At 42.1% G+C, this 18,468-nt stretch overlaps 1 protein-coding gene across 1 annotated transcript; it reads right to left on the bottom strand.

Annotated features, from left to right (window-relative positions):
• Positions 1-430: 430 nt before the first annotated feature.
• On the bottom strand, positions 431-18,228 carry LOC135532666 (B-cell receptor CD22-like). The gene is made up of 13 exons (XM_064960137.1): positions 17,835-18,228; positions 11,651-11,869; positions 11,182-11,513; positions 10,670-10,931; positions 10,346-10,447; positions 10,034-10,255; positions 9,588-9,920; positions 9,239-9,493; positions 8,623-8,886; positions 8,301-8,391; positions 8,074-8,125; positions 7,745-7,980; positions 431-2,503 (listed from the first exon to the last, which is right to left on the bottom strand). Exons 1-13 carry the CDS (start codon positions 18,103-18,105, stop codon positions 2,422-2,424), a joined length of 2,721 nt encoding a protein of 906 aa, XP_064816209.1. The 5' UTR covers positions 18,106-18,228; the 3' UTR covers positions 431-2,421.
• Positions 18,229-18,468: the final 240 nt, after the last annotated feature.

The raw sequence follows: 18,468 nt of genomic DNA, 5'->3' as shown, positions 1-18,468 counted from the left end.
AATAATATTTCATGTAACTGGTTGTGTGTCGAGGTGCGGATATTTTTTTTTTACCTTTATTTAACTTGGTATGTTAGTTTGGAACAAATTCTGATTTTCAATGACAGCCTAGGAACAGAGGGTTAACTGCCTTGTCAGGTGTAGAACGTCAGATTTTTATCTTGTCAGCTCAGGGATTTGATCTTTCAACCTCTGGGTTACTTGTCCAATGCTCTAACCACCAGGCTACCTGCCGCCTATTGCTCCTACTGAAAGTGTCTGTATATTTTGTGCATTCATGATGATGGTGATGAAGGTGAATTAACCACTGTCGCTCTCCAAACCAATGTACATTTCTTATTTGTAGTTACTGTATGTACTGTTAAGTAGAAGAGGTGTGATTTTGAAAGCTTTCCATTTTGTCTCCATTGAAGATAATGTTAAAACATGGTGAAAACAATGACGATGAAGTTTATTCATTAAAAAAGTCACACTTCACACACTAGCTTAAAAAAACAACAACATTTGATAAAAGCGATAAGAAACCTTGCATCAAGCAGAACTCTTTCCTGGACATAAAAACAAAAAAATATAGCAAACTTATACTACGTGTATCATCTAATAGTACCATATGAAGTAATACAATATAATAGAAGCAGATATAATGACTTTCTGGTTCTAAGCTTCATACAGCATATAGTCTCACAAGTCTGATGATTGTTTCAGAAATATAACATACAAGCATATATAGTTATATAAAATACAACTGGACCTTGAGGTTGCCTACTTCAGAAATATAACATACAAACATATATAGTTATATAAAATACAACTGGACCTTGAGGTTGCCTACTTCAGAAATATAACATACAAACATATATAGTTATATAAAATACAACTGGACCTTGAGGTTGCCTACTTCAGAAATATAACATACAAACATATATAAAATACAACTGGACCTTGAGGTTGCCTACTTCAGAAATATAACATACAAACATATATAGTTATATAAAATACAACTGGACCTTGAGGTTGCCTACTTCAGAAATATAACATACAAACATATATAGTTATATAAAATACAACTGGACCTTGAGGTTGCCTACTTCAGAAATATAACATACAAACATATATAGTTATATAAAATACAACTGGACCTTGAGGTTGCCTACTTCAGAAATACAACATTTTGGGAAAAAGATGCTGTAATCAGAAATGTTTACAATAAAATAAAATGAATGTTAAGGTCCTACTTATTCATCATAGTTTAAAAGGCATAACTGACCCTAGATCCGAACTCCTACTCTAAGTGTGAATAGAGTAGTTCTGTGTGGCCTAGTTTGTACAGCATGGTGCATGGGTTCAATTCCTGCTTGTCACACCCTGACCATAGAGAGCCCTTGGTTCTCTGTGGCGTTGTAGGTTAGGGCATGACTAGGGGCTGTTCTAGTCTTTTCATTTATATGTTGGTGCTCTTCGTATGGTTCCAAATTAGAGGCAGCTGATGTTCGTTGTCTCTAATTGGGGATCATACTTAAGGGTTCCCTGTTTCCACCTGCTTTGTGGGATATTGTTTTGTGTTAGTGCTTTCAGCACCACGTAGTTCACGGTTGTTGTATGTTTCTTGTTTTTGGTTTAAGTTTCACTGCAAATAAATATGTGGAACCCAACTCACGCTGTGCCTTGGTCCGTCCATTTTAATGAGCGTGACACTGCTGGGACTACACATACGATACATGTATTTGAACATGGCTGTAATGACTGAGAGAATTTGGATAAAAGTGTCTGCTGGATGGAAAATATTATTACATACTATTATAAACTGGGTGGTTTGGGTTCTGGATGCTGATTGGCTGAAACAGCATTTCAGAAGCGTATACTGTATATCAGACAATATACCACGGGAATGATGCAAAAATACTTGTTTACTGTTCAATCTATGTTGGTAACCAGTTTATAATAGCAATAAGGTACCTCAGGGGATTGCAGCACGGCACATTCACTCAAGAACAGCCCTTAGCCGTGGTACAGTATATTGTCCATATACCACAAACCCCTGAAGTATGTTATTGCTCTTATAAACCTAAGCAATAAGGCCTGAGGAGGTGTGGTATATGGCCAATATACCACGGCTAAGGGCTGTTCTTGTGCACAATGTAACACTGAGTACTTGGATACAGCCCTTAGCCGTGGTATATTGGCCACATACCACAAACCCCGATACAAGGTTTTATTTATATTTATACAAGGCTTTTGTCAAACTTGTTCTGTTCATGTCTTCTTGTTTCTGGGTTTGTTGTATTCAGGTCTTCTTGGTTCTGGTTTTGTTTTGTTCAGTTCTTCCTGGTTCTGGGTTTGTGGTTCTGGGCATTTGTGTTCATGTCTTCTTGGTTCTGGGTTTGTTGTGTTCAGGTCTTCTTGGTTCTGGGTTTGTTATGTTCAAGTCTTCTTGGTTCTGGGTTTGTTGACTGTACTGTAGATCTCAGAGGCATCCACCTCAGCTGCTTGTGCTGCTGCTGGTCTGAGGAGAGAGAAACAGAAATGAAACAAAGGAACCCTGTACCCTATATAGTGCACTACGTTTGATCAGGGCCTATAGTGCTCGGTCAAAAGTAGTGCACTAAATAGGGAAAAGAGTGCCATAAGGAACTCATCACTCCCTCATTATAGTCATGTCATGGTAATTGTCTTGAGATGTCCATTTTTAGGTTGGTAGATTAAGGAAATGACATCACTAGTAGTCACGAGGGGTCAACTGTTTTGCATATTGATGACATATCCAACAATGAGCAGCAGCATATGAATGACCTTAATGCAGAATATGGTCACAGGGGGGCAGCAGTGAGGTGGTTACATTTCACAGCAGTTTATTGCAGATCCTCGTCCTGTTTATGGTATTGAGGCATGAATTATCTTAATGCAGAATATGCATTATTTATGACATCATCATTGTCTACTCCTCCAATGAGCACATGGCCGTAACTACATGAGGACAGCAAATGTTTATTTTTTATAATAATAGCCTAATACATATACTGTACAGAAAAAGAAAATTAATATTTATGAGTAAATGAAAAGTAATAAAGAAATGAAAATCTAAATATTGCTCCCAGTGTTGTTCAAAGCTTATTTTCTTGATATGACTAACTGCTCCTGCCTCTTTGCGAACGATTGGAATCATGAACTGTGATTTGCTGGTTATGTTTGCCTGTTTGCCTGCTTGGCCCGGATCTTCGTCCCTGATTTGAGCACATTCACCATTCTCTCAAGTATCTAATTCCCCTTCTCGCTGAACAGGCCGAGGGCGATGTGAAACCAAATACCCCAACTAGCAGATTACTCTGCGGACAATCTGTTTGCGAGATGCCGAACAAAAGGCTTTAAAAAAAATCTATCTCGCAACTCCTGCCGCTTCTACAGACATCCACCAAACAAAAACATCACTCCCGAAGAATGACTGGTAAGTAGTCGCTCATAGACATGTCAGTCAGGTCGGGGGCATAGCTGCCAGCAGACATTTCTATTGCAGTAACACTGAAGGGGTCTGGTTAATATTACCTACACGGAACCCAAACCGGCTTCGCGCTATCGTGCATACATTTATTTTCTCCACCAACACCAAACGCGATCACGACACGCAGGTTAAAATATCAAAACAAATTACATCAATTTGGGGACAGGTCGAAAAGCATTAAACATGTATGGCAATTTGGCTAGTGAGCTTGCACTTGCTAGCTAATTTGTCCTATTTAGCCTGCTTGCTGTTGCTAGATAATTTGTCCTGGGATATAAACATTGAGTTGTTATTTTACCTGAAATGCACAATGTCCTCTACTCCGACAATTAATCCACACATAAACGGCCAACTGAATCATTTCTAGTCATCTCTCCTCCTTCCAGGCCTTTTCAGCTTTGAACTTATATGGTGATCGCATCTAAACTTTATAGTATACCACGAAGACCGACAAAAAAGTTAGTCTTTCAATCACCCACGTGGGTATAACCAATGAGGAGATGGCACGTGGGTACCTGATTCTATAAACCAATGAGGAGACGCTCCTTGGCGTGCAGGTTCAGTGTGGGTGCTATAATTTTATAACATTGATTTCTACATTGATTTTGCGATGCTCGCACACACGACGTTTCCGGTCTGGTCAGCATGTTAGCCAGCTAGAAGGATGAAGTAAGAAGCTTACGTTAATGGAGCCAACCTCAGCAGGAGCAAACCATACACTACTAAGTCCTTTACAGAGAACAGGCTACTGAGACAGACAGTGATGTGGGGGTCAGTGGAGGGGCTGAGGCAGGCTGCAATGCAGGTAGAAGTAGAGGAGACCGAGAGAGAGGAAGCAAGCAGAGAGAGAGGTTTTTACAGTGGTTCCCAAAATTGGGGTCAGGGTCCCATGTGGGGTCCCCTGAGAAAATCTGTACTAATCTAATCAAACACTTTAGGAACATAAAATAAATACATGTTTCAATATGAACATCTCCACAGCACCTATCTTCCATATATATATATATAAAGATATGTTTCAATATGAACATCTTCACAGCACCTATCTTCCCTATAGTTCTACATTATAATACTATCAACATGTAAACAATACAGTTCTAAAAATGTCACATGTTTTTATTTCTTCTCTGATTAGTGTGTCAGTGTGAATCATTTCCAATATTTCCTCCTTTTCAGGTGTATAACATTACAACTGTATAGCTAATAGGTTATGTGTTTGTAGATGGACTGAGGTGAATTAACCCTCAGCAGCCAAGGTGATAATGGACTGAGGTGAGATAACCCTCAGCAGCCAAGGTGATAATGAACTGAGGTGAGATAAACCTCAGCAGACAAGGTGATAATGGACTGAGGTGAGATAAACCTCAGCAGCCAAGGTGATAATGGACTGAGGTGAGATAAACCTCAGCAGCCAAGGTGATAATGGACTGAGGTGAGATAAACCTCAGCAGACAAGGTGATAATGGACTGAGGTGAGATAAACCTCAGCAGCCAAGGTGATAATGGACTGAGGTGAATGATAATACCTCAGCAGACAAGGTGATAATGGACTGAGGTGAGATAACCCTCAGCAGCCAAGGTGATAATGGACTGAGGTGAGATAAATCTCATCAGCCAAGGTGATAATGGACTGAGGTGAGATAAACCTCAGCAGCCAAGGTGATAATGGACTGAGGTGAGATAACCCTCAGCAGCCAAGGTGATAATGAACTGAGGTGAGATAACCCTCAGCAGACAAGGTGATAATGGACTGAGGTGAGATAAACCTCATCAGCCAAGGTGATAATGGACTGAGGTGAGATAAACCTCAGCAGACAAGGTGATAATGGACTGAGGTGAGATAAACCTCAGCAGCCAAGGTGATAATGGACTGAGGTGAGATAACCCTCAGCAGCCAAGGTGATAATGAACTGAGGTGAGATAAACCTCAGCAGACAAGGTGATAATGGACTGAGGTGAGATAAACCTCAGCAGCCAAGGTGATAATGGACTGAGGTGAGATAAACCTCAGCAGCCAAGGTGATAATGGACTGAAGTGAGATAACCCTCATCAGCCAAGGTGATAATGGACTGAGGTGAGATAAACCTCAGCAGACAAGGTGATAATGGACTGAGGTGAGATAACCCTCATCAGCCAAGGTGATAATGGACTGAGGTGAGATAAACCTCAGCAGCCAAGGTGATAATGGACTGAGGTGAGATAACCCTCAGCAGACAAGGTGATAATGGACTGAGGTGAGATAAACCTCATCAGCCAAGGTGATAATGGACTGAGGTGAGATAACCCTCAGCAGCCAAGGTGATAATGAACTGAGGTGAGATAAACCTCAGCAGACAAGGTGATAATGGACTGAGGTGAGATAAACCTCAGCAGACAAGGTGATAATGGACTGAAGTGAGATAACCCTCAGCAGCCAAGGTGATAATGGACTGAGGTGAGATAAACCTCAGCAGCCAAGGTGATAATGGACTGAGGTGAGATAAACCTCATCAGCCAAGGTGATAATGGACTGAGGTGAGATAAACCTCAGCAGCCAAGGTGATAATGGACTGAGGTGAGATAACCCTCAGCAGCCAAGGTGATAATGAACTGAGGTGAGATAAACCTCAGCAGACAAGGTGATAATGGACTGAGGTGAGTTAAACCTCAGCAGCCAAGGTGATAATGGACTGAGGTGAGATAAACCTCAGCAGCCAAGGTGATAATGGACTGAGGTGAGATAACCCTCAGCAGCCAAGGTGATAATGGACTGAGGTGAGATAAACCTCAGCAGACAAGGTGATAATGGACTGAGGTGAGATAACCCTCAGCAGCCAAGATGATAATGGGCTGAGGTGAGATAACCCTCAGCAGCCAAGGTGATAATGGACTGAGGTGAGATAAACCTCAGCAGCCAAGGTGATAATGGACTGAGGTGAGATAAACCTCAGCAGACAAGGTGATAATGGACTGAGGTGAGATAAACCTCAGCAGACAAGGTGATAATGGACTGAGGTGAGATAAACCTCAGCAGCCAAGGTGATAATGGACTGAGGTGAGATAAACCTCAGCAGCCAAGGTGATAATGGACTGAGGTGAGATAAACCTCAGCAGCCAAGGTGATAATGGACTGAGGTGAGATAAACCTCAGCAGCCAAGGTGATAATGGACTGAGGTGAGATAACCCTCATCAGCCAAGGTGATAATGGACTGAGGTGAGATAACCCTCAGCAGCCAAGGTGATAATGGACTGAGGTGAGATAAACCTCAGCAGCCAAGGTGATAATGGACTGAGGTGAGATAAACCTCAGCAGCCAAGGTGATAATGGACTGAGGTGAGATAAACCTCAGCAGACAAGGTGATAATGGACTGAGGTGAGATAACCCTCAGCAGACAAGGTGATAATGGACTGAGGTGAGATAACCCTCAGCAGACAAGGTGATAATGGACTGAGGTGAGATAACCCTCATCAGACAAGGTGATAATGGACTGAGGTGAGATAACCCTCAGCAGACAAGGTGATAATGGCCTGAGGTGAGATAAACCTCATCAGCCAAGGTGATAATGGACTGAGGTGAGATAACCCTCAGCAGACAAGGTGATAATGGACTGAGGTGAGATAAACCTCAGCAGACAAGGTGATAATGGACTGAGGTGAGATAACCCTCAGCAGACAAGGTGATAATGGACTGAGGTGAGATAACCCTCAGCAGACAAGGTGATAATGGACTGAGGTGAGATAACCCTCAGCAGACAAGGTGATAATGGACTGAGGTGAGATAAACCTCAGCAGCCAAGGTGATAATGGACTGAGGTGAGATAACCCTCAGCAGACAAGGTGATAATGGACTGAGGTGAGATAACCCTCAGCAGACAAGGTGATAATGGACTGAGGTGAGATAACCCTCAGCAGACAAGGTGATAATGGACTGAGGTGAGAGAACCCTCAGCAGACAAGGTGATAATGGACTGAGGTGAGATAACCCTCAGCAGACAAGGTGATAATGGACTGAGGTGAGATAACCCTCAGCAGACAAGGTGATAATGGCTGGGGTAATTTTTGCTCGTTTTTTTCTGTTTTCCAAATACCATTTAAAAGTGTTTTAATTGTGTAGAAATGCAGTAAATGAGATTCAACTTTCCACCCCCCACCCCGCCCCCCCATCCAGATTTGGTTGTAAACAAGCAAACTTCTCCTTTAATGCTATATGTGTTCACAATGTTCTAGTATTGACTCTATGTTGCTGTAATGGCAGAATATGCTCACTGGGAGGCAGAACTGGGGAGGTTGAATTTCACAGCAGCGTATTGGACATCTTGGTCCTGTTTCTGTGGTTGATGCAGCTGGACGGTGGAGTATAGAGGCACTTCCTGGTTTTTGGAGTGAGAGAATTGGACGCTGGCGTAGTGAACATCATCCTGGTTGTCTGTGTCAGCTGTCTGTGCTGCAGTAGAGGTCATGGCCATGTTTGAGATGTTGTCATACACTGGACTAGAGTCTCCCTGATGGAGAGAGAGGACAGACAACATGAGGAGTGGAAATGTTCCACAAAGAATACAGTCATCACAGTCTCCTTCTGATTCCAACAGACTCACCTGTCCATCGTCTGATGTGTCTCTTGTGTTGGTGGGTTTGGAGGCCTTCTTCCTGTTTTGTACATGAATGAATGTATGAAGACATCAATCAATCAATTAATAAATTAAGTTACTTTTATTTATTTTGATTTAACCTTTATTTAAATGAGGCAAGTCAGTTAAGAACAAATTCAAATTTACAATGACTAAAGTGAAATTATATTTAAAAAATATGCAATCTCACTCACCTGAACCACATGAGTCCAGAGAGACAGAGGATGAGAACCAGAACAACCACTATGATTCCTACAGCTGCAGTCACAACTGAGGTTTGTTTCCCTATAATACAATAGGGATGATATGAGTACATGGCTTGCTCTTATAATCTAAAATCTAACACATTATAGAATATAAACACAATACGTGTTAATACTTCGGGATCTTATAAAACCTGTGACATCATAAGCCAACACATAATTATAAACCAAAGTGTAATCAGTCAAAACACAATGATTTAGATCAGCTTGAAACCTGTCAATTTGTATTGAAGTATTGAAGATGTAACTTTACCTGCTACAATGATCATCAGAGCTGTAGAGTTCATAGATCCTCTTCCATTCTGGGCCTCACAGTAATATTCTCCTCTGTCCTCAGAGATGATGTTAGTGATGATGTAACTCTGTCCTGATGCTTTTGGTGAGGTCACGTTCTTCTTGTACCAGGTGTATTTGTCCACAGGTGGGTTGGCATCACTGCTGCAGGTCAGAGTCACTGAACTGCCCTCCACTAGTTCACCAGAGGGACTGACTGACACTGAGGTGTTCTTTGGGCCATCTGGTGTTGAAGATGACAGAACAAATAAGAACTCATATACCATGTAAGGAAGCAAGAGATGATGTAAATAAGTATAGATTAGTATATTACACTGACATGTAGAACCATGTATTACAGAGATGATGTAAATTAGTATAGATTAGTATATTACACTGACATGTAGAACCATGTATTACAGAGATTATGTAAATTAGTATAGATTAGTATATTACACTGACATGTAGAACCATGTATTAGAGAGATGATGTAAATTAGTAGAGATTAGTATATTACAGTGACATGTAGAACCATGTATTACAGAGATGATATCAATGACTTTCACTGTAGATATATCAACACCCCATGTACTCACATCTGACAGTGAGAGTCTCTTCTGGAGAGAGGATTCTCTCTAAGCCTTCTACAACACAGGAGTAGTTTCCTGCATCCTCACTGCTGACTGGGTATACGATCCGGCTGTTATAACTGGTGACTGGGTTGGTCAGACGTTGTCCGTTCTTGTACCAGATGTAGGTGGGGTTGAGACCGACTGTACATTGGGTTCTACATCTCAGTGTGACCCACCCCCCCTCTGACACAGATGTAGGATCCATCTCCAACAGGATATCTAAGAGGAAACATCAGTCATATTTGACTCCAGACAGGCTTGTCATGTGATTAGACTTGTCCTATTACAGTAACAACTGTAGGTGAAGTATTACCTGTGACAGTCAACATCACACCAGGAAGACCAGAAAATCTCCCCTCGTTTGTTGTTATTAATCTGAATTTGTATTCAGCCGAGTCCTTCTCTGTCAGGTGTGTTATTGTCATGGTATGGTGGTTCTCTGTGTTCCTATTGTACTCCACACGACCTGCAGACTCTGGATATGACCTGACATCTACAGGGTGTTTCTGTGTAAACCAGAATGAACCTTGTTCTATGTAACTAGTGGGATGAGTGTAAGAGCAGGATATGTCCACTGTGGAGCCCTTCAAGACACAGATTCTCCTCTTGGTGTAAGTCACCCTCCAGCAGTTGTGACCCTGAACACCTGAAAATACATTAAATAGTTTTGTTCAGTAAATACCTTGAATTTTGCAAGTTGCCTTACTTTGTTATAAAGAAAGGTTAGCTACACATGATCCCAATAGAATCCAGACTCACACACTGCAGGAGAGCGGAGATCCTCATGGCCTTTAACAGCACAGGAGTAACTCTCTGTTTCAGAACTCCAGACAGAGTGTTGTTGGGAAGTGAGCCAATCAAGAGACTGTCCGTTCCTGTACCAGATGTAGGTGGGGTTGTCAGTCAGAGTACAGCTGGTGGTGCTACAGGTCAGTGTCCTCTTCCCTGCCTCTGTGTCAGGAGTCACCTTCACTTGCAGGTCTGAATGAGAGCATATAAAAACACACTTTCTGGTTTCCTTCTGTAGTTGACACAATGACTCTACCAGACTTAAAGATCACACAGTCTAACCTGTGGGATATATGGTAGTGCAAGGCAGGTCCACGGATGGTATCAAGGAACAGATGCTCCTACTGGTGTAGGTCACCCTTAAGCAGCTCAGAGAAGAAGCATCTGGAACAAATGATGAAGCACATGATGATGATGATGATGGTGAAGATGGTGATGATATTAGCTTATTTGTAGGATTCTCAGTATGACAAACATGTTAGATAGTAAATGAGCTATAGTTACTTATAAATCAGTCATCTGAATTGACTGAAAATATCAAGTCTGTTTACCATAAGAGAGGAAATCTCTGGAGGTAAAACTCTGGAGGTAAATCACAACACTCACCCACTGTGACTCCAGGAGAGCTGAGTTTGTCATGGCCTCTTAAGGCACAGGAGTAGCTGTCAGAACCTCCTCTACTGACTGAGTATTGATACTGGGGAGAGGAGTCAGAAAATAGATATTCTCCATTCTTGTACCAGATGTAGGTGGGGTTGGGGATGTCAGTCAGAGTACAGGTGGTGATACATGTCAGTGTAACCCATGATCCTTCTGTCACTGTGCCAGGAGTCACCTTCACCTGCAGGTCTGAATGAAGAGAGAATAACTACATAAAAGAACAAACCTCATCATTTCAACCTACTACAACTAGACATAAAGTAGTGACAGTATATCATAATGTTCTGTAAGTGTAGTATTACCAGTATATCATAATGTTGTAGTATTACCAGTATATCATAATGTTCTGTAAGTGTAGTATTACCAGTATATCATCATGTATGTAGTATTACCAGTATATCATAATGTTCTGTAAGTGTAGTATTACCAGTATATCATAATGTTCTGTACAGTCAGACTGTCACAGTCAGACTGGTTCCAGGGAAACTATGACCCCACTCAATGCTGTATGTTTTAAAAGTGAAACGATACTCAGCTGAGTCCTCCTCTCTCAGATCTGAGATTCTCAGGGTGAAGGAACCTCTGTTTGTTCCAGTGTACTCCACACGATCTGCATACTCTGGGTCTCTGGTTAGGTCTTCAGGGGTCGACTTATCACTTCTAAACCAGAATGATGATGTGGTGTAATAATAACCAACATAAGTACAGGATATGTCAACTGTTGACCCCTTCAAGACACAGATTCTCCTCTTGGTGTAATTCACTCTGCTGCAGCTCTGACCCTGAACACCTGAAACACAGTGACATAACAAGAGGTCAACTAGATTCTATTCTCAGTTCTTTCTAGAAATGCTAAAAGTTCTCACAGTGAAATCAAAACACACACAGGTTAAACAGTATTACAATTTGAATGAAATAAACACTCACACACTGCCGGAGAGTGAAGATCCTCGTGGTCTTTTACAGCACAGAAGTAGCTGTCCACAGCATCAGGGTAGACTGAGTAGTGTAAAGTGTTCTCAGTTACAACCTGTCCATTCTTGTACCAGATGTAGGTGGGGTTACCAGTCAGAGGACAGCTGGTGGTGCTACAGGTCAGTGTCTTCGACGTTGCCCGCCATGTAGGAGTCACCTTCACCTGCAGGTCTGGAGTAGACAACATCAACCTGAATCACCTGTTGTCTAGTGTCGTCACATGATGCCATACATTTACCCTGAAGAAGGTGATGTGGAAACGTTGGTGTTCTTTAAGCAACAAATGACTGGGAGGTTGTACATATGGAGTGTGACTCTCTTTGTTGTTACAGCTTCCAGTTTATTCTCCATTAGTCAGCACACTGAATCATTTTCTGTTCGCCAGCTCAATATTTTTATTAGATTAATACAAATCAAGACAATTTCCAGACCTAAAGGGACAATGAAGATTAAACCGAACATCAGACAATAGAATGTTACCTGTAACAGACAGAGTGACTCCAGGACTGCCAGTATATAGAATGTTACCTGTTACAGACAGTGACTCCAGGACTGCCAGTATATAGAATGTTACCTGTTACAGACAGTGACTCCAGGACTGCCAGTATATAGAATGTTACCTGTTACAGACAGTGACTCCAGGACTGCCAGGATATAGAATGTTACCTGTTACAGACAGAGTGACTCCAGGACTGCCAGTATATAGAATGTTACCTGTTACAGACAGAGTGACTCCAGGACTGCCAGTATATAGAATGTTACCTGTTAAAGACAGAGTGACTCCAGGACTGCCAGTATATAGAATGTTACCTGTTACAGACAGAGTGACTCCAGGACTGCCAGTATATAGAATGTTACCTGTTACAGACAGAGTGACCCCAGGACTGCCAGTATATAGAATGTTACCTGTTAAAGACAGAGTGACTCCAGGACTGCCAGTATATAGAATGTTACCTGTTACAGACAGTGACTTCAGGACTGGCAGTATATAGAATGTTACCTGTTACAGACAGAGTGACTCCAGGACTGCCAGTATATAGAATGTTACCTGTTACAGACAGAGTGACTCCAGGACTGCCAGTATATTGAATGTTACCTGTTACAGACAGAGTGACTCCAGGACTGCCAGTATATAGAATGTTACCTGTTACAGACAGAGTGACTCCAGGACTGCCAGTATATAGAATGTTACCTGTTACAGACAGAGTGACTCCAGGACTGCCAGTATATAGAATGTTACCTGTAACAGACAGTGACTCCAGGACTGCCAGTATATAGAATGTTACCTGTTACAGACAGAGTGACTCCAGGACTGCCAGTATATAGAATGTTACCTGTAACAGACAGTGACTCCAGGACTGCCAGTATATAGAATGTTACCTGTTACAGACAGAGTGACTCCAGGACTGGCAGTATATAGAATGTTACCTGTAACAGACAGTGACTCCAGGACTGCCAGTATATAGAATGTTACCTGTAACAGACAGAGTGACTCCAGGACTGCCAGTATATAGAATGTTACCTGTAACAGACAGTGACTCCAGGACTGCCAGTATATAGAATGTTACCTGTAACAGACAGTCACTCCAGGACTGCCAGTATATAGAATGTTACCTGTAACAGACAGTGACTCCAGGACTGCCAGTATATAAGTCACTCTGGATAAGAGCGTCTGCTAAATGACTTAAATGTAAATGTAAATGTATATAGAATGTTACCTGTTACAGACAGAGTGACTCCAGGACTGCCAGTATATAGAATGTTACCTGTAACAGACAGAGTGACTCCAGGACTGCCAGTATATATAATGTTACCTGTAACAGACAGTGACTCCAGGACTGCCAGTATATAGAATGTTACCTGTTACAGACAGAGTGACTCCAGGACTGCCAGTATATAGAATGTTACCTGTAACAGACAGTCACTCCAGGACTGCCAGTATATAGAATGTTACCTGTAACAGACAGTGACTCCAGGACTGCCAGTATATAAGTCACTCTGGATAAGAGCGTCTGCTAAATGACTTAAATGTAAATGTAAATGTATATAGAATGTTACCTGTTACAGACAGAGTGACTCCAGGACTGCCAGTATATAGAATGTTACCTGTAACAGACAGAGTGACTCCAGGACTGCCAGTATATATAATGTTACCTGTAACAGACAGTGACTCCAGGACTGCCAGTATATAGAATGTTACCTGTTACAGACAGAGTGACTCCAGGACTGCCAGTATATAGAATGTTACCTGTTACAGACAGAGTGACTCCAGGACTAACGTGATATAGAATGTTACCTGTTACAGACAGAGTGACTCCAGGACTAACAGGTTATAGAATGTTACCTGTTACAGACAGAGTGACTCCAGGACTGCCAGTATATAGAATGTTACCTGTTACAGACAGAGTGACTCCAGGACTGCCAGTACATAGAATGTTACCTGTAACAGACAGAGTGACTCCAGGACTGCCAGTATATAGAATGTTACCTGTTACAGACAGAGTGACTCCAGGACTGCCAGTATATAGAATGTTACCTGTTACAGACAGAGTGACTCCAGGACTGCCAGTATATAGAATGTTACCTGTTACAGACAGAGTGACTCCAGGACTGCCAGTATATAGAATGTTACCTGTTACAGACAGAGTGACTCCAGGACTGCCAGTATATAGAATGTTACCTGTTACAGACAGAGTGACTCCAGGACTGCCAGTATATAGAATGTTACCTGTTACAGACAGAGTGACTCCAGGACTGCCAGTATATAGAATGTTACCTGTTACAGACAGAGTGACTCCAGGACTCCAGTTATAGAATGTTACCTGTTACAGACAGAGTGACTCCAGGACTGCCAGTATATAGAATGTTACCTGTACAGACAGTGACTCCAGGACTGCCAGTATATAGAATGTTACCTGTTACAGACAGTGACTCCAGGACTGCCAGTATATAGAATGTTACCTGTTACAGACAGAGTGACTCCAGGACTGCCAGTATATAGAATGTTACCTGTTACAGACAGAGTGACTCCAGGACTGCCAGTATATAGAATGTTACCTGTTACAGACAGAGTGACTCCAGGACTGCCAGTATATAGAATGTTACCTGTTACAGACAGAGTGACTCCAGGACTGCCAGTATATAGAATGTTACCTGTAACAGACAGAGTCCAGGACTGCCAGTATATAGAATGTTACCTGTACAGACAGTGACTCAGGACTGCCAGTATATAGAATGTTACCTGTTACAGACAGAGTGACTCAGGACTGCCAGTATATAGAATGTTACCTGTAACAGACAGAGTGACTCCAGGACTGCCAGTATATATAATGTTACCTGTAACAGACAGTGACTCCAGGACTGCCAGTATATAGAATGTTACCTGTTACAGACAGAGTGACTCCAGGACTGCCAGTATATAGAATGTTACCTGTTACAGACAGAGTGACTCCAGGACTGCCAGTATATAGAATGTTACCTGTTACAGACAGAGTGACTCCAGGACTGTGTATATAGAATGTTACCTGTTACAGACAGAGTGACTCCAGGACTGCCAGTATATAGAATGTTACCTGTTACAGACAGAGTGACTCCAGGACTGCCAGTATATAGAATGTTACCTGTAACAGACAGTGACTCCAGGACTGCCAGTATATAGAATGTTACCTGTTACAGACAGAGTGACTCCAGGACTGCCAGTATATAGAATGTTACCTGTAACAGACAGTGACTCCAGGACTGCCAGTATATAGAATGTTACCTGTTACAGACAGAGTGACTCCAGGACTGAGTATATAGAATGTTACCTGTAACAGACAGTGACTCCAGGACTGCCAGTATATAGAATGTTACCTGTAACAGACAGAGTGACTCCAGGACTGCCAGTTATAGAATGTTACCTGTAACAGACAGTGACTCCAGGACTGCCAGTATATAGAATGTTACCTGTGACAGATGACTCCAGGACTGCCAGTATATAGAATGTTACCTGTACAGACAGTGACTCCAGGACTGCCAGTATATAAGTGTTACTCAGGATAAGAGTGACTCAGGACTAAATGACTGTAAATGTAAATGTAAATGTATATAGAATGTTACCTGTTACAGACAGAGTGACTCCAGGACTGCCAGTATATAGAATGTTACCTGTGTAACAGACAGAGTGACTCCAGGACTGCCAGTATATATAATGTTACCTGTAACAGACAGTGACTCCAGGACTGCCAGTATATAGAATGTTACCTGTTACAGACAGAGTGACTCCAGGACTGCCAGTATATAGAATGTTACCTGTAACAGACAGTGACTCCAGGACTGCCAGTATATAGAATGTTACCTGTAACAGACAGTGACTCCAGGACTGCCAGTATATAAGTCACTCTGGATAAGAGCAGGTGACTTAGGTAAATGTAAATGTATATAGAATGTTACCTGTTACAGACAGAGTGACTCCAGGACTGCCAGTATATAGAATGTTACCTGTAACAGACAGTGACTCCAGGACTGCCAGTATATATAATGTTACCTGTAACAGACAGAGTGACTCCAGGACTAACCATATAGAATGTTACCTGTTACAGACAGAGTGACTCAGGACTCAGGTTATAGAATGTTACCTGTTACAGACAGAGTGACTCCAGGACTGCCAGTATATAGAATGTTACCTGTTACAGACAGAGTGACTCCAGGACTGCCAGTACATAGAATGTTACCTGTAACAGACAGAGTGACTCCAGGACTGCCAGTATATAGAATGTTACCTGTTACAGACAGAGTGACTCCAGGACTGCCAGTATATAGAATGTTACCTGTTACAGACAGAGTGACTCAGGACTGCCAGTATATAGAATGTTACCTGTTACAGACAGAGTGACTCCAGGACTGCCAGTATATAGAATGTTACCTGTTACAGACAGAGTGACTCCAGGACTGCCAGTATATAGAATGTTACCTGTTACAGACAGAGTGACTCCAGGACTGCCAGTATATAGAATGTTACCTGTTACAGACAGAGTGACTCCAGGACTGCCAGTATATAGAATGTTACCTGTTACAGACAGAGTGACTCCAGGACTAACAGGATATAGAATGTTACCTGTTACAGACAGAGTGACTCCAGGACTGCCAGTATATAGAATGTTACCTGTAACAGACAGAGTGACTCCAGGACTGCCAGTATATAGAATGTTACCTGTTACAGACAGTGACTCCAGGACTGCCAGTATATAGAATGTTACCTGTTACAGACAGAGTGACTCCAGGACTGCCAGTATATAGAATGTTACCTGTTACAGACAGAGTGACTCCAGGACTGCCAGTATATAGAATGTTACCTGTTACAGACAGAGTGACTCCAGGACTGCCAGTATATAGAATGTTACCTGTTACAGACAGAGTGACTCCAGGACTGCCAGTATATAGAATGTTACCTGTAACAGACAGAGTGACTCCAGGACTGCCAGTATATAGAATGTTACCTGTAACAGACAGAGTGACTCCAGGACTGCCAGTATATAGAATGTTACCTGTACAGACAGAGTGACTCCAGGACTGCCAGTATATAGAATGTTACCTGTTACAGACAGAGTGACTCCAGGACTGCCAGTATATAGAATGTTACCTGTAACAGACAGTGACTCCAGGACTGCCAGTATATAGAATGTTACCTGTTACAGACAGAGTGACTCCAGGACTGCCAGTATATAGAATGTTACCTGTTACAGACAGAGTGACTCCAGGACTGCCAGTATATAGAATGTTACCTGTTACAGACAGAGTGACTCCAGGACTGCCAGTATATAGAATGTTACCTGTTACAGACAGAGTGACTCCAGGACTGCCAGTATATAGAATGTTACCTGTTACAGACAGAGTGACTCCAGGACTGCCAGTATATAGAATGTTACCTGTTTGACTCCAGGACTGCCAGTATATAGAATGTTACCTGTAACAGACAGAGTGACTCCAGGACTGACAGTATATAGAATGTTACCTGTTACAGACAGAGTGACTCCAGGACTGCCAGTATATAGAATGTTACCTGTAACAGACAGAGTGACTCCAGGACTGCCAGTATATAGAATGTTACCTGTTACAGACAGAGTGACTCCAGGACTGCCAGTATATAGAATGTTACCTGTAACAGACAGAGTGACTCCAGGACTGCCAGTATATCTCCCTCTGGTCTGATCTGTTATAAAGCTGAACATGTACGTAGCTGAGTCACTCTCTCTCAGGTCTGTGATTGTCAGGGTGTGTCCATTCATCTTATCACTACGGTATGTCACACGTCCTTTGTAGTCTGGGTCATCACTCAGACTCACAGGATTCCCCTCAGCATTATTTGTTATGAACCAGAAGGTTGTTGTGATGATATAACCTCTGGGATATGTGTAAGAGCAGGACATCTCCACTGATGACCCCTTCAAGGTACAGATACTCTGAGTAGTGTATGTCACACTCCAGCCATCCTGACCCAGTACCACTGAAACACACAGTCACAACACAACATTTATTAAATAAAAGTTATTCCAAGATGGCTTTCACTAACAAGATGGTTTGTCCACACTTTATTGCCATAGTTACTGAGTTGGGTGTGAATGGGAACAACAGACTGACTCTATAGCTGGTGATAACTCCACCTGCATTGACACGCTCAATGAGTGAAAGACAACTATGTAAAATTACGCCAAACAGACCAGCAGAATAACATTAACATTGTAGAAATGTCTGTCAATTGAAAAACAGGGCAACTGAAACAGTTCTTTGTG

This window comes from Oncorhynchus masou, unplaced genomic scaffold (assembly GCF_036934945.1).
Source record: "Oncorhynchus masou masou isolate Uvic2021 unplaced genomic scaffold, UVic_Omas_1.1 unplaced_scaffold_1977, whole genome shotgun sequence".
NCBI classification, from domain to species: Eukaryota; Metazoa; Chordata; class Actinopteri; order Salmoniformes; family Salmonidae; genus Oncorhynchus; species Oncorhynchus masou.
This window is presented reverse-complemented; position numbering and strand designations above follow the sequence as displayed.